The sequence below is a fragment of the Marmota monax genome, unplaced genomic scaffold (assembly GCF_021218885.2).
Source record: "Marmota monax isolate L192 unplaced genomic scaffold, Marmota_monax_Labrador192_F-V1.1 WCK01_AAM20220418_F8-fsc00023, whole genome shotgun sequence".
NCBI classification, from domain to species: domain Eukaryota; kingdom Metazoa; phylum Chordata; class Mammalia; order Rodentia; family Sciuridae; genus Marmota; species Marmota monax.
The window spans coordinates 474,825-492,628 of NW_026692907.1; the positions used below are offsets into that span (position 1 = coordinate 474,825).

At 34.5% G+C, this 17,804-nt stretch overlaps 1 protein-coding gene and 2 non-coding genes across 6 annotated transcripts in view; 2 read left to right on the plus strand and 1 right to left on the minus strand.

The window, feature by feature from the left end:
• The window catches only part of Eps15 (epidermal growth factor receptor pathway substrate 15), a 142,281-nt gene that overhangs the window by 33,961 nt on the left and 90,516 nt on the right, over positions 1–17,804 (minus strand). For all 4 annotated transcript variants that reach the window (XM_046450856.2, XM_058581448.1, XM_058581449.1 and 1 more), the window contains exons 14-18: positions 12,460–12,621; positions 11,861–12,058; positions 5,468–5,671; positions 2,675–2,788; positions 2,400–2,490 (exon numbers count right to left, since the gene is read on the minus strand). In XM_046450856.2, coding sequence (XP_046306812.1) covers positions 2,400–2,490; positions 2,675–2,788; positions 5,468–5,671; positions 11,861–12,058; positions 12,460–12,621 — 769 coding nt within the window. The remainder of the gene's footprint in view (positions 1–2,399; positions 2,491–2,674; positions 2,789–5,467; positions 5,672–11,860; positions 12,059–12,459; positions 12,622–17,804) is intronic.
• LOC124097062 (small nucleolar RNA ACA64) lies at positions 14,150–14,259 on the plus strand. Its single transcript, XR_006853102.1, has one exon. It is a non-coding gene; the product is annotated as a small nucleolar RNA ACA64 (small nucleolar RNA).
• LOC124097063 (U2 spliceosomal RNA) lies at positions 17,303–17,500 on the plus strand. The gene has a single exon (XR_006853103.1). It is a non-coding gene; the product is annotated as a U2 spliceosomal RNA (small nuclear RNA).

Genomic DNA, 17,804 nt, shown 5'->3' on the forward strand with positions numbered 1-17,804 from the left:
TATAAAAAAAAAATCTAAATCTAACAGAACTATAAAACTCTTGGAAGAAGAAAAAAATAAATTGAACTTTATCCAATTTAGGAATCTTTGTGCTTAATAGCACATGAAGAACATAACAGACAACATAGAATGCCAAGAAAATATTGCAAATCATATATTTCATAAGAGAATTATTATTTAGAATATGTATAGCTCTCATAAATCAATAACAAAAAGGCAAACCAAATATAAAATGGGCAAAAAGATTTGATGGTCAACATTTGCGAACAAATTTTTGTGTGAATATATATGTTTTCATTTCTGAGTGTATTATAGGTTCATACAATAATTTTTGTTTAATTAGTAATTCTGCTTAATTGGTGAAGGAACTGTCAGACTGTTTTCCAAAGAGACTGCACAGTTTTACAGTCCCACCAGTAGTGTATGTGGGTTGCAATTTCTCCATATCCTTGTCAACACCCGTTATTATCTATACTTTTGATTATATGCATTCTAGTAGGTATAAAGCAATATCTTATTGGGGGTTGACTAGTATTAGGTATTTTTCTATGTGTTTATTGGTTATTTGTGTATCTACTTTAGTGAAATGTTTATTTAAATCATTTTGTCCATTTTGCAATAGAGCTGGGCGTTGGGAGATAGAAAGTGACTGCTATTAGGTATGGGCGTTGGGAGATAGGAAGTGACTGTTATTAGGTATGAAGTTTACAGAGTGATAAGAACTTTTCCAAAATTAGATTGTGGGGATGATTATAAAACCATAAACATACTAAAACTATTAAATTATGTATTAAGTTTTTATTATTTCACTTTATATTTTGCAATGCTGGGGATCAAACCCAGGACCTAGATCATACTAGGCAAGCATTCTTGCCACTAAACCACACTCCCAACCCCTGTACATTTTAAATGCACAACTTTTAAATCTTTTGACACTTTATATATATTTATACATATATACATACATACACACACACACACATATATATACATATATACACATATCAATAAAGCTGTTTTTAAAAAAAGAGTTCTAGCCGGGCATGGTGGTGCAACCCTGTAATCCCAGTGGAAGCTGGGGCAGGAGGATCACAAGTTCAAAGGCAGCCTCAGCAAATTAGCGAGGCTTTTAATAACTCAGTGAGATCCTGTCCCTAAATAAAATACAAAAAAAAAAAAAAAAGGGGGCGGGGGCTGGAGATGTGGCTCAGTGGTTAAGCACTCCTGTTCACTCCCAATATACACCCTCCAACCCCTCAAAAAAGAATTCTAGTATCTGGGCTCATCTCTGATATAACTTTAAGTAATTTATTCTGCCTTTGTGCCTTAAGTTTCACATCTTTAAAACTAATAAACTAATCAGTTTCACAAGTTAATTTTGGAAATAAAATACAATGTCAAAGAGCTTTGACCCAAGTGATATTTAAAGTACTTTACACTGATATCAACTAATTCTTGGCTAACTTCAGAATGTCTTACCCTTGAACCCGGTATGGTGGCGTATGCCTGTAATACCAGTGACTCTGGTGGCTGAGGCAGAAGGATTTTGAGTTCAAAGTCAGTCTCAGCCTTACTGAGGCCCTAAGCAACTTGGCGAGATCCTGTCTCTAAACCAAATATTAGAAAAAGGGCTGGGGATGTGGCTCAGTGGTCAAATGCCACCGGGTTCAATCCAGGTACCAAAAAAAAAAAAAAAGTGTCCAACCTCCACAATCTCCACTACTTGCCTATACCATTTTTCCTTTGGTTCTTATTCTGAAAAAGAAACATACTCTCTCTTTTTTTTTTAGTTGTTGATAGACTTTTATTTTATTTCTTTGTATGTGGTGCTGAGAATCAAACCCAGCGCCCCACACATGCCAGGCAAGCTCACCACCACTGAGCCACAACCCCAACCCCAAGAAACATACTCTTAATTAGGGACCCCTAAGACTGAAGATTTAGTCCTGGATTTAGTTGCCTGTGGCAGATAAATATTAGCAAACTTAAGACTGTAAGTGTTTCTGTTTTCACTTTCTTATAATGAGTATGCTCTCAATGAAGTCCTAATTCTTACATAGTTTACATATTAAAAAGTCTTTTTGGGTAAACTTAAACTTATAATATTAAAAAATGATACTTGGGGGGCTGGGGACATGGCTCAGTGGTAGAGCACTTGCCTGGCATGTATGAGGCACAGGTTCGATTCTCAGCACCACATATAAATAAATAAGATCCATTGACAAGTAAAAACTATTTTTAAAAAAATGATACTTGGAGCTGGGGTTGTGGCTCAGTGATAGAGCGCTTGCCTCCTATGTGTGAGGTACTGGGCTCAATCCTCAGCACCACATAAAAATAAATAAATAAAATAAAGGTTTTGTGTCCAACTACAACAACAACAACAAAATGATACTTACTGCCAACAAAAGGATCAGACTGGAAAAAATCCAAGTTTGTATCTGCAACTGGACCTGTCAGTGAACTTGATTCTGATTTAAATGGATCTTCCTAAAAATAATTTTAAATTAAAAAAAAATTTTTAGGAACCAAGGTTTTAAAATAGAACATTTTAAAATAAAATAATGCATGTTTAAATCATACCCATGCTTTACAAAAACAAATATTATATTTTCAGTCATAAAGAACATTTAACACATTAGTGATAAGAGTACTTAAATATAAAATTATTTACCTCTTTTGCATGTCTGTCATTGTCAAATTCAGGACAAACTTTTTCATTAACAGATGCAGGTACCACTTCATTTTCATCAATCACATCAGGTGATATTTCAGGACTACTTCTTGTCTACAAGATAAACAAACAAACAAATATACACATACATATGCATACATACTTTTTATATATTAATATACTATAACATATTTATTTATATGATTTAGTAAATACATAAAATTTCATATACACTCACACACTTTTTTTTTTTTTTTTTGAAGTGGCACTAGGGATCAAATTCAGGTCCTTGCCCTCACTATGTTAGTGCTCTACCATTGAACCCTTCACCCTACTTATAAAATATTACTGCTACAGACTACATTGTCCTTTTCTACCTGGCAGAGAAAACTAACAAAGGAAACTCAAACTTTATTAAAAAACAACAACAAAAAGACAAACACAATACACTCATTGAATGATTTCTTCTCCTATAATCTAAGAAAAATGGTGTCACCAAGCATCAAAGTCACTTAAGCCAGAAGTGTTCAGGTCATCTTTAGCCACTTCCTATTTTGGTTATCCTTCAGCTAAAATAAGAGTCCAAGTCTTGTTCTTTCTACCTCTTTTTCTCAAATTCTTCTTTCTCCTTTTCTTCATCCAGACAGTCACTATCACTCATTATATAATCATCATCTATGATTCAGACTGTAGGAGTAGCCTTCCACCTGCCTTCCTGCCTCCAATATTGTAGTCTTTCAATCTACCCTCCTTTATAGTAGCCAAAGTAAGAGTTCTAAATGCGAATCTTATAATGGTCTTTCTGGTTAAAAGTTCTTCAACAACTCTCCACTGTTTTCTTGATTTAGATCATTAGTAAAAAGTCTTACTAATACCAACAGTTTGATGTGTTTAAAGGATAATCCAGTAATCTGACTTTCGTGCTTAAAAGAATATTGAATCATGTATCTATGACTTCATTGTCTAAATATAATGAAGTCTCTAAGTTTTACATCTTTTTTTTTTAGAGAGAGAGAGAGAGAGAATTTTTTTAATATTTTTTTTTTTTTTTAGTTTTCGGTGGACACAACATCTTTATTTGTATGTGGTGCTGAGGATCGAACCCAGCGCACCCGCACATGCCAGGCTAGCGGGCTACTGCTTGAGCCACATTCCCAGCCCTAAGTTTTACATCTTTAATATCTCTTAAATTTGTCATCTTCTCACCATTCCTTCTGTAACTGCTTAAATTTAGGCTAAAACAACTCTCACAGGTTCTCAATAGCTCCTTTGTGTGTTCAGCCCCACTCTCCACTTCTCCCATTTCTAAAAGGTAAATTTAATCATCTTATTTCTCATTTTAAATTCTTCAATGGTTACTCATGGCAGTAAGATAAATTCCACAATGCTTCAAGATGAAGCTAATTTTCTTATCCTCTGGCCAGGTATGATCTATAAGTCATTTTTTTCCAGTTTGGTCCACACATCAAAATCATGCATAGAATTTGTTTTGAAAATACACGTACCTGGTTCCATTTCAGAAACTACTTCAGCAAGTTTGGGGTAGAACATATTACATGTGTGTTTTGAGAAAGTATTTAAGAAAATGCAGATGCCCACTAGGAGAGAGACTTACCTCTTGCTAATATCTTCCTCACCATCACAAGATGTCCTCAAAACCTCTCATGATTCTAAACAGATGTTTTCTTCTACTTGTATCCATGCTATACTGATTCTCTGACAGGAATGTACCACCTTCTTCTTTGCTCAACCCTTATTCACTTGCCAAAGCATTCCCTACAAAACCTTTTTTGAGTACCTTTCAGCTGTCCTATCTGAAAAGACTATGCTTCTTTTATCACTCTTTTAACACAGTGTCATGCTACTACACTATATGCTGCTTAAAGGAAAAAGTTAAAGATACTTTATCTCTATAGCCCTAACATATAGTTGGCACAATCTAAATAACTAGTAAAAATCAATGTCCTCAATATTATAATATTATATAATAAAGAATTACTTTCAGCTTTGAATGAGAGTAACTAAAAAACTTCTGGTATTAGTTTTTTTTTCTTTCTCTTTTAGTACTGAGGCAAATACAGGAACTCTCACATGCTAGGCAAGCTCTTTATCACACAGCTATCCCCTCAGCTACTTAAAAAAAAAAAAATTAAAAAGTTAATATCTAAGTCAGGTTGAGGTGCAGCAGCATCTGCTTATTGTAAGATAAATTCTCAACAACTCAAAAAGCTGAAATAGGAGGATTACCTGAGAACATGAGTTTTAGACTACCCTGAGCAACATAGTGAGACTCCATCACACAGAAACACAACACACACAAATTTCCTTTAGAAGTATTGTTTTTTAAATATGTTCTACAAGGCCATTAAAATTACATTTCAGGAGCTGGGCAAGTGGTGCATGCCTGTAATCTCAGGAGGCTGAGGCATGAAGATTAGAAGTTTGAGGTCAGCCTCAACAACTTAATGAGACCCTGTCCCAAAATAAAAAATAAAAAGGTCTAGGGATGTAGCTCAAGTGGTAAAGTGCTCCTTGGTTTAATCCCCAGTACTTCCTTTAAAATAAATAAGTAAATAAACAAATAAATAATTTAAAAAATAAATTAAATTACATTTTAATACTAGTTAAAGCTGTGAGTCTTATTGTATCAAAACTCACTCTCTGCTTCTAAAAACGAAATCTCAATAGTCCTCAGGGCATACTAACATATTTATATTAGGTATGATGCCAACAAAAGTTTGATTTGCATCCATCTTTTTTTCTGAAGTTAATTATGAAGGTATTAAGACTCACTGGAGACTCCTGATGTATGGGCTCGGACTCCAGGTTGTTCTGGCCTTCAACCTGTTCATTAAGGTTGGCTGTCTCACTGCTGCTTGTACTGAGGCTGCAATAATCTGTAGCACCATTTACAAGAATGCTGTGTGGACTACTGCACCAATTTGACTGATTATTATGATTTTCCAGCTCTTTCATTTCCATGAGTCTCATTTGCATCTGTCAACACAAAGTAAAATTACAAAACAACTTATTAGTAGAAAGACATGCAACATAAAAATAATTATATCCTTAGATTTGGTCAAAAACAAATTTGCTCTTCACCAGGAGAATCCTCTGGGAATATAGCATGACTTAGAGGAAATATTTCAGTAATCTCTCTCTAGTACACATGATTTCTTTTTTTGTTGGGGTATTTTTTGAAATTTCCCAAGAATTTCGATTCTTACAAATTGCAAAGAATCTGTGAACTAGCAACATTTTGTGGAGCATTAGAAAAAGAAGGGCCAGAGTACTGGAAGGAAAGATAGCAATATGACAGAGAAAAAGAATACTCAGTGACAGTACTTTTATAATAGAGATACAGAAGTTGAGGGAGAGAGAAGGCTTTGGAAGCAGCTGTACTCTACTGGGAAAGGAGAGTGAAGATAAGGGTCCTATACTATGTAAATGGGGTTAGAGCCCTAGAAAATATTGTCTAAATCTAAGTTGTGCTGAACATGTTAAATATAGAACACTTGAAGCATGTATTTTTTTTTTTCTTTCTTTTCATGACGGGGTGTACAGGGCTTGAACCCAGGATGTTATACCTCTGAGCTACATCCCTAGTCATTTTTATTTTTATTTTATTTTGAGACAGCATCTCCCTAAGTTGCTGAGGCTGGCCATGAACTTGTGATCCTCCTGCCTCAGCCTCCTGAGCCACCGGGATTGCAGGCAGGCATGCACCACCACACCCAGCTCAACGTGGTTTGTTTTGTTTTTGTTTTTTATGGTGCTGGGGATTGAACCCAGGGCCTTGTGCATGCGACATAAGCACTCTACCAATTGAGTTATATTCCCAGCCCTCAAAGTGTTTTTGATTTCATTATCCAAATGAATTTATACTCCTGGAACAATAATAAGATCCATAAGATAGAATTCAATAAATTGTAATATATTATAAAAGCTAGATGCTATATGGGACCATGAATAGAAGAACAAAATACTAACATTTATTTTTATTTATTTTGCATTACATTTTTTTAAACATTTATTTATTTATGTATCTTTAGTTTTAGGTGGACACATTATTTTGTTTTTATGTGGTACTGAGTATCGAACCCAGTGCCTCATGCATGCTAGGCGAGCGCGCTACCATTGAGTCACAATCCCAGTCCCTATAATTCTTATTATACATATAGAGCACAATTCTTCATATCTCTGGTTGTATATAAAGTATGTTGACACCAATTCGTGTCTTCATACATGTACTTTGGAGAATGATGTCCATTACATTCCACCATCCTTGCTAACCCCCTGCCTCCTCCCTTTCCCTCCCACTCATCTGCCCTATCTAGAGTTCATCTATTCCTCCCATGCTCCCCCTCCCTACCCCACTATGAATCAGCCTCCTTATATCAGAGCATTTGTTTTTGATATAAGGAGGCTGATTCATAGTGGCTAACTTCATTTGGCTAACTTCACTTAGCATTATCTTCTCCAATGCCATCCATTTACCTGCAAATACCATGATTTTATTCTCTTTTATTGTTGAGTAATATTCCATTGTGTATATATGGCACAATTTTTTTTAATCCATTCATCTACTGAAGGGCATCTAGGTTGGTTCCACAGTTTAGCTATTGTGAATTCTGGTGCATTGATGTGGCTGTGTCCCTGTAGTATGCTGATTTTAAGTCCTTTGGGTACAGACTGAGGAGAGGGATAGCTGGGTCAAATGGTGGTTCCATTCCCAGATTTCCAAGGAATCTCCATACTCCTTTATATATTGGCTGCACCAATTTGCAGTCCCACCAGCAATGTTTATACTAACATTTATAATAACAAAAAGCAAACTTATTAATATCTCAAAGCAATCAATAGGGGCTGGGGATGTGGCTCAAGTGGTAGCATGCTCGCCTGGCATACGTGCAGCCCGGGTTCGATCCTCAGCACCACATACAAACAAAGATGTTGTGTCCACTGAAAACTAAAAAAAAAAAATAAATATTAAAATTCTCTCCCTCTCTCTCTTTAAAAAAAAAAGCAATCAATAAGGCAGATTCAAAAAGTTTCTATTGAAAAAGTATAGATGGAATTTTACTGGGTAATTTCCATTTTTTCATAAACTGTAATTTTTAAAAATCACTTTTGAATTCCCTTCATTTATTACCATGCCACTTTTTGTTTTTAGCAAACTTAAAAATGAATAATTACTTAATGATCTTTCATAAATCAAGCTCTCTGTACCCTCTATTTTAATTTCCCCATAGGGTTATTAAATTACTGAAATTGGAATTTATAATTTTCCACAGGTCTTTTATACCCAGGGAAAGAACACTACATTGGTTTAGGAGATAGGTGCATATCTAGTCATCTTCTACTACTTGGGTGATCTTAGTCAAAGCAACTTTTTCAAATTTCAGTTTTTCTCTTAATCTATACAGAATAATGACTACCTTCACAGATGATTGTTGTATGGCTCAAAAGATAGAATTCAAAATAACTCTTTAAAAAGCAAAAGTCTATGTAAATGAGGAATTAAGTACATAAAAGTACCCAGCACAATGCATTTTTTACTATCATAGTACTTAAGTTTTTCTAGCATCTTGTTTGTCCTTTGTTCCTTTTCTACTAATTCACTGCACTTTTTTTTTTAATGAACAATCTTGAGCTCTTTGAGGTTAGAAACTACAAGTTTTGTTTTATATACTTTGTATCTTCAACATCAACCATAACCATGCACTCTATAAGTTTAATATATTCACTGAATGAACATCAATATTGTGCTTTATATATTTGAACAGTGGTTATAAGTAAGTGTGTTTGTGTGTGTGTGTATAATCTACCAAATAACATCATATTTTGAGTTTAAACAATCTAAAAATATTACACATTTATAAAACACAGCATACAACCTTTATATAATAACAGAGCAGTGGCTTATAAACTCTTTTACTTTAACCCATAAAAATAAATCAATTACACATCTTAATCCAGTAAAGGTATATGTACACATTTGGATTTATCTCTGTGTGTATATGTATACATATACATAACATAGACACATGCATTTATATGATGTGAGTAGATATGTAGTCATACATACCCTCACATATATATATAAAATACACACACATATTAGTGAAACAAGTTTCATGAAGTTATACTTATCCTGATTATAATTAATGCACCATGTCTCATGCATGCTAGGTAAGCTTTCTACTACTGAGCTACACCTTCAGCCCTGTATTTCATTTAAAATTTTTTTTTATCCTGATCATTATATCAATTTCGTGCTCCACTACAACTTTAAAACCATGAAACTAAAATTAAACCCATCATATAGATGAAACAGTGAGAGGAAATACCTGCTTATCAAACAATTTATTTAGAACAGAATCCTTATGGTTAGCCTGAGACAATTAATAGAATCTTGACAAAAATTAGGTTTTCTTTTGTATGGCTCATACACATTGCTTTATTTTCTCAATAATGATTTCTAATATCTTCTTTACTTGTTTATGTTCCTTCCTTTCAAAGAAGCCCCCTTTCTAAAAAGGTCAAAGAAAGGAAAACGAAAAGACAAGTCAAAGATTGGGAGAAATTATTGTAAATCATTTATCTGATAAAGGAATTAGGTCCAGAACATGCTAGAAACTTATAATAATAAAAAGACAAACAATCTAATTTTTGAAATGAATGAAAGACATTAATAGACATTTCATCCAAGAAGATAAAAAAATGGCTGATAAGTACATGAAAAGGCACTCAACAAATGACAAGTGATAACTTCTCATCAAGGAAAAGCAAGTTAAACACTATGAGATACCACTTTACACCTATTAGAAGGACTATAATGTATTGGTGACAGAAGAACCTAGACCCCTCATATACTGCTGGTATATGTATAAAATGGTGCAGCTTCTTTGGAAAACAGTTTATTAATGTTAAAGTAAAGAAGTAAAGCACCACTTTATAATATGGCCAGCTATTCCACAACCAAAAGAAATAAAATCACCTACACAAAGACTTGTAGGTGAATGTTCACAGCAACATTAATCAGTATAGTCAACAAGTAAAAAGAATGTTCATTAACTGGGACATTAAATAAATGAAATAGTTTCTAAATATATAATGGAATATCTTCAGCAATAAAATGAAACATAATGTCAACAATACATTCCACAATAGATGAACCTCAAAAATATGCTGTTAAAAAATCACTTAAGATTACATATTGTTTGACTGCATCTATATGAAGTATCTAAAAATGACAAATCTGTAAGAAGCAGAAAGCTAATTTATATGATTGAAGACTGGGGCCTGGGAATGTGGCTCAAGCCGTAGCGCGCTTGCCTGGCAGGCGTGCGGCCCAGGTTCGATCCTCAGCACCACATACAAACAAAGATGTTGTGTCCGCAGAAAACTAAAAAAAATAAATATTAACATTCTCTCTCTCTTTAAAAAAAAATGATTGAAGACTGAAAAAAAAAGAGAAGGAGAGATCATTTAAGAATAAAAGAAGTATTTTAAAGCTGGATTGTGATGCTTGTGCAACTCAAAATTTACTGAATAATCACTGATTTATACCCTTAAAACCTGAGAATTAGAGCTGGGATTGTAGCTCATCAGTGGAGCACTTACCTTGCATGTATGAGGCACTGGGTTTGATTCTTAGCACCACATAAAAATAAATAAATAAAATAAACGTATTGTCCATCTACAACTAAAAAAAATATTTTTAAAAAACCCTTTAGATAAAATCAATTTTGAAAAAAAAAAAAACCTTAGAATTTTATGATATATAAATTCTACCTCAACAAACGAGTTTTTAAAAAACTATTTTAAGAATATCCATTCTTCTGGTAGCATTACCAACCAGGGAAACTATTTTGGGTTATCTTCTTACTGAGGACCTACAATGAAATAAGAACTGTGCTAAGCGACAGATTAAAAAAACAAACCAAAAAACTGTGTAAGCTCCTAGAACAGAAAGGAAAATCTACTAGAAGAGATCACCATATAAATAAATGTGCAGGAAAAAATCTTAACCATTATTATAACAAAGTCCACCAAAAGTTCACCTTCCAGATAAGAGGGAGCAGAGAAAGGAGGAATTCATTATATATAATAATTAAGAATACTGAAAGGGGTTTTAGAAGACCTGGATGAATGTGGCTCCTTTAAAGATTATGTAAGCATAATTTCCTTGGCCTCAGCTTATTCAAGTTCAAATTGAAAGAAGGAAATGACATGAATTCTATGTTCTTATGTAACCAACCATCTTACTATCATGATAACTAAAATGTTAATTCTCCATGTAGTAAAGGCTAGAAATGAAAAAGCAAAGGATTTATACATGGGACCAACCATAAAATTCCAAATTTATTTATAGAAGAAACAATTTTCTAATTTAAAAAAATGAGTTTTTCCCAAACAGAAAAACCGATTTCAAAATTAGAACAATAAGACACTAGGTTATTACTTATAAAAGTAAGCAACACTTACTGAGCATGTATGTTCCAAACACTATACTAAAATACCTCACGGGGTTTTGCCTCATTAATCCTTACATTAGCCCTCAGAAGTTGGTGTTTTGTTAATTCTCCAATTTTAAAAATGATTCATCTAGTTAGTGGCAGTTCTGGTCCCAGTGTAGGTTGGTCCTCAATAAATGAATAACCCAAAATAGTTATCCTACTGGGAATGCTACTAGATGAATGAATATTCTTTAAAATATTTTTTTCCTTGGGTTTTTTTTTTTAATTAAAGAAAACCATTTGAGATAAAATTTATATATAATAAAACAAATTTATAGAGGCAAGAAGCAGATTAATTGTTACCTGAGGGTAGGAATGGAGACTGACTAAAAATAAGTATGAGGGATCTTTTGAGAGAGATGGAAATGTTCTAAAATAGAATTATTACATTTTTACAACTCTAAATTTACTGTAAGTCACTGATCTGTTATGCCCTTAAATCCTAGCCCATCTCAATGCAAAGCCCACACTCTTACCCACTGCTCCAATGAGCATAAGATGTACAGGATATATAATTTTAATGTGTAACTGACGACAAGAAACCTATTTAGATAAATAACCAAAAAATAAATAATAAAGCAGGCAGAGGAAGAAAGATCAAAAGTTGACTAAGAGGTCAGCTGACAGTCCAATTGGGCTTATTTATTGCTTTACAAAGACTTACTGAACTGATCTCCTGCTGTGAATCTTGTAGGTGCTGTTGAAGAGGTTCCAGCTGAGCCTTCCCTGACTCCACACTCTCCTCCAATTCTGCTGTTTCTTGTTGCAGGCGACTTAGCTCTTCTCTAGCTTTGGCCAATTCTTCTTCATAAGTGGAGATCTGTGATTCCTGATTAGTTATTTCTGCTTTTAGAGAAGAGATCTATAATATGGAGATGAATAAGAAGAAAGGGGAATTAAAAAAGAGCTGTCATTAAAATGTTAATAATGTACTTATTTCTCTGTTTACTATTTTGGTGTTTTTTGATGTATGGTTTTGGCAGAAAAGGGTAATTGGGGAAAGTATAGAGGAGAGTTGAAGGTATAGATATTTTACTTCCAAACTATCTGGAAAAACTTTATCTTCTGCAACAGTGTTCTTCTATTTCCACTAAAGAGAGCCTGTAATTTCTGATGAACCTTACTCCATTTCCCTCATATGCCAACTGCTGATGAGACTGCCACTTAATGAGAATAATAACAAAAATAGAGAATATTTTCATTTTAAGCCAGGAAAAACAACTCGGGTACAGATGTAGGCAGCAATAAGTAGCCAGACATTACCAGCTGGGCCTCCTCAGCACATTTCTTTCTGACTTCCTTGAGTTGCTCCTCCAGCTGAGCTTTCTGCTCATCCAGTTCATCAAGGAGTTCCTGTACTTGCTGCTTTTGAGCCTGTAGTTTTTGTAGATTAACATTTTCCCTTTGAACTTCATCTTGAAGATCCTGAAATATAAGAAAATTAATATATTATTCTCTTTGGGGGCAGGGAAAGTTTAAGTTAATTTTTAAATCCAACTTAGGAGGGGCTGGGTTTATAGCTCTTGGTAGAGGTAGAGCACTTGCCTCGCACTTGTGAGGTACTAGGTTCTATCCTCAGCACCACATAAAAAATAAATAAATAAAATAAAAAAGATATTGTGTCCATCTCTAAAAATATATATATCTTTAAAAATAAACAAACAAATCCAGTTTAGGAGAAAAAAACTCTTACTGTTTTGGAAGACAACCTCCTCCTCCTCCACCATACCAGGGATTGCACCTGGGATGCTTAACCACTGAGCCACATCTCCAGTTCTTTTTTTTTTAGTTTTGAGATAGAGTCTCATTAAGTCCTTAGGGCCTCACTAAGTTGCTGAGGTTGGTATTGAACTTGTTATCTTCCTGTCTCAGTCTCCCCAATCTCTGGGATTACAGGCATGCACCTCCACTCCTAGCTTTATATACAATCTTTACTTGAGAACTCCTTCCCTAAATTCCAGATTTAGATATCCAATATGCTTACTCAAATCTATCCTTCAGGGTTGGGGATGTAGTTCAGTGGTAGCATATGTGAGACTCTGGGTTTGATCCCCAGGACTGCAAAAACAAAATAAAATTGAAAATAAAACAAACAAACAAACAATAAAAGCTGGCCCCGGGCAGCTATGGGCTTCTCTAACATGTTGAAAACAGATCTCCTGGCACTTTCCCCAAAATCTTCTTTAATTTCAATCTTCCCACATCTCAGTTTTTCTAGTCAAGAAAATATGGCGTCTTCTTCTCTCACTTCTCATCTCCAATACATCAGCAAATCCTGTTGCTACTTCCTTCAAATAAATGGGATTATTTTTTGTCTTGTCCCCCATACCCCACTGGCCTCATGCCAATTTGGCAAGCCACTTTTATCTTTCTTCTGGATAGCTGCCTTCCAGCTGATAACCCTGCTTCCATTCATGCTACCTTTCTGTGTATTTTCAGCACATCAACCACTATTAAAAACCTATGCTAAATATCATACACTCTGAGGCTTGTATGTGGAAGTGAGAAAGGTGGTTGCACAGTAGAGACTAGAATAATGATTACCATAGCCTGGGAAGGCCAGGAAAGCAAGTGGTAAAATAGACAATGAGGTGCAACTGCATAAGAGGAATTACTTTTCTGTTTATTGCATAGAAGGATAACTATAGTTGACAACTATCATTAAATATTTCAAAATAGCTATTAGGATTTTAAATGTTCTACCATAACCAAATGACATGTCTGAGGTGATAAGTCAACTCCCTGACCTGGCCATTTTACATTGTATAAAGGTATTTGAAATGTCACACTGTATGTTAAAAACATGTACAATTACTATATGTCTACTAAAATTAAAAATATTTTTTTAAAAAATGAAACCTAGCTGGGGTGGTGTCCACACTTGTAATCCAAACTCCTTGGAGGCTAAGGCAGGAGGATTGCAAGCTTGAGACCAGTCTGGGGAAATGAGCTAGACCCTCAAAATTTAAAAAGGGCTATGGCTGTGGGTGACATTTGTTGTCCAGTTTTCAGCTCACTGTCCACTGCCTGGTGTGGATGGGTGAAACCCAGGGCCTCTCAGTTCCAGTGTCAATGCTGTTATAGTCTAGGTTCTATATAGACAGAGCCTCACTAATTTGCTGTCTTGAACTTGCGATCATCCTACCTCAGCCTCCTGAGTCACTGGGATTACAGGCATGCACCCCTGCACCTGGCCCTGGCTTCTTTCATTTTAACATACCGTTTTCAACCTTGGCATATAATTATTTTAAACAGCTTTAAAACAGTTTATATAACATAAAATTTGTATATTTTAAGTGTACACTTCAGTAAGTGTAATAAATTTATATACCTGCGCAACAATCATAATTCATCTTTACAATAATTCATCACTCCAAAAATTTATCTTTAGACATTTTGCAGTTAATCCCCACTTCCACCTCATGCTCCAGGCAATTAATAATTTGCCTTTTGTTGCTACAGTTTTGCATTTTATAGAAATTTCACATAAATAAAATCATATATGCAACCTACTATATCTGGCTTGTTATATTCAGTATAACATTTTATAGATTCATGTGTTGTTGCATGTATAAGGAGCTTATTTGTTGTTTCCCTTTTTATTGCTGAGTAGTATTCCATCATATGATGGATATTGCAACTGACAGACATTTACTGTTTCTAGTTTGGGCTATAATGTTTTTGTGAATAATAGTATACAATTATTATCTTATTTTTGGTCTATCTCCCACACAAATATAAGTAAGCAGGAATATTTGTGTTATTCACTGCTGTACTCCATAAGGATTTAGTGAATAATCAAAGATCTAATTCTTTTTTTTGGTACCAGGAATTGAACCCAGGGGCACTTAACCACTGAGCCACATCCCCAGCCCTTTTTAATATTTTATTTAGAGACAGACAAAATATTGCTGAGTTGCTTAGGGCCTCACTAAAATTACCAAAGCTGGCTTTGAACTCACTGTCCTCCTGCCTCAGCCTGCTAAGCAGCTGGAATTACAGGTATGCGCCACTGCACCCAACTTTAAAGATGTTAATTCTTACAGGGTGTGGTGGCACATGCCTACAAATCCCAACAACTCCAAAGGCTGAGGCAGGAGGATTGCAAGTTCAGACCAGCCTCGGCAACTTAGAACCTGTCTCAAAAATCAAAAACAAAAAGGGTTGAGGATGTGGCTGAGTAGTTAAAGCACCAAAAGAACTGACAATCTTGTTTTTCATTTTTTGTTGTTGTTGTTGTTTTTGTTTTTTAATACTGGGATTGAACCCAGTGGTGCTTTACCACTGAGTTACATCCCTTCAGCCCTTTTAATTTTATTGAGGTAGAGGAAAGCAGTGGAAGAAGTAACTACAGATGTGGTAGAAAGCACAAAAGAGCTAGAATTATAAGGGGAGTCTGAAGATGTGACTGAATTGCCATAATCACATGATAAAATATTTTAAAATATTTTTTTAGTTGTAGTTGGAAACAATTCATTTATTTTATTTATTTACTTTTAGTGCTAGGTGAGTGCTCTACTGCTGAGCCACAACCCCAACCCCACATGATAAAATTTAATGTTCTTAAGGATAAGCCAAAAAAAAAAAAAAAAGTGTTTTCCTCTCCTGGCAAAAAAGCTATGATCAATGCTGAAATGAGGGGCTGGGGATGTGGCTCAGGTGGTAGCGCGCTCGCCTGGCATGCATGCGACCCGGGTTCGATCCTCAGCATCATATACAAACAAAGATGTTGTGTCCGTGAAGGTGGGAGTTCATAACCCACTTGAATCAAAGTGTGGAATATGTCAAGAAATTTGTAATGTTTTGAACAACCAACAATAAAAAATTAAAAAATAAATAAATAAATATTAAAAAATTCTCTCTCTCTCTTTAAAAAAAATGCTGAAATGATAATAAAGGACTTGGAATATTACATGAACTTAGTTGAAAAGCAGGTTTGAGAGGACTGACCCCAAGTTTTAACAAAAAAAATTTTTTTAGTTGTAGTTGGACATAATACTTTATTTTAGTTATTTATTTTTATGTGGTGCTAAGGATTGAACCCTATGCCTTACATGTGCCAGGCAAGCACTCTACCACTGATTTACAATCCCAGCCCCCTGACTCTAATTTTTTATATGTATTTATTTTTTGGGGTGTAGATGGACACAACACAATGCCTTTATTTTTATGTGGTGCTGAGGATTGAACCCGAGTCCCGCCTCTGCTAGGCGAGTGCTCTACCGCTGAACCATAATCCCAGCCCCCTGACTCTAATTTTGAAAGAAGTTCTATGGGTAAAATGCTCTCAAACGGCGTCATATGCTACCAAGAAATCTTTCATGAAAGGAAGAATTAATCCATGCAGCAAACTTCATTACTGTTTTATGAAACTGCCATAGCTATGCCAACCTTAAGGTACCACCACCCTGATTAGTAAGCCATCATCAAAATCAAGGCAAGATCCTCCACCAGCAAAAAGATTATGACTTGCTGAAGACTCAGAAGATAGTGAGCATTTTTACCAATATTTTTAAAAGTAGGATGTGTACATTGTTTTGTAGATATAGTGCTATTGCACATCCCATAGATTAAATAGTATAGTATAAACACAACTTTTATATGCACTGGGAAACCAATAAAGTGAATATCACTTGATAGTGATATTCACTTTATTGCGGTGGACTATAATTGAAACCACCTTATCTCTGAGGTATGACTGTAACGCGTAAATATCAAGTTCACAGTTGTTTTACAGTATTGATTAGGGAAATAATGATAAGAAAAAAATGTCTGTACATGTTCAGTACACATAGAATTTTTAAATACTTCAATTTCAATCTGTGGTTGGCTTAATTGCTAGATGTGGAACTCATGGACAGAGGGCCAACTGTAGCCTGAAAAACTACATGGTTTGAAAAATTTTTATAATTTAGTTATACAATATTTTTAAACCGTCAACTAAAGTAATTTTATTATTTTGGATACATAACCCATTATAACATTCCTTACTTTGTTTATAAAATATTCACATAGTTTATATGTAGTAATATACTGACCCCAAAGAATTTTTTCAATTCCTGGGGGAAAAAGATTTTTCTCTTTCTCTTTAATTAAAGCTATTCAGATCACCTTTCAGCTTTTTGCTAAGGTCCAGTGTAGTATCTGTTCCTACAGGTTTAATATCTGATACATCTTCTATCCCAGACAATACATTAAATATATCAAATGGATTTTTGGAAATAGGAGATAGAATAGGTGCTTGCTCCATCCACTCCATGCACTGAGTGGACATTGCAGTAACTCCAAAAACAGTGCACACACAAAAAGAAAAAAAAAAAAAAGAGGTGGAAATAGTAAAACTATTTATCTATCCCCACCAGAAAGTATTCTAGTCTAATTTCCCATTCTGCCTCATTCCCAATTAAAAATCTAGGACTTCACATCTCTAATAATATCTAGTTTTTATGATTACATGTAATTTTGGTTTCTTTTATTGCAAATCCAATGGAAAAAAAATAAAATGCATCTTTTTTTTTTTTTTTTTAAGAGAGAGAGAGACAGAATTTTTTTTTTAATATTTATTCTCTAGTTTTCGGTGGACACAACATCTTTGTTTGTATGTGGTG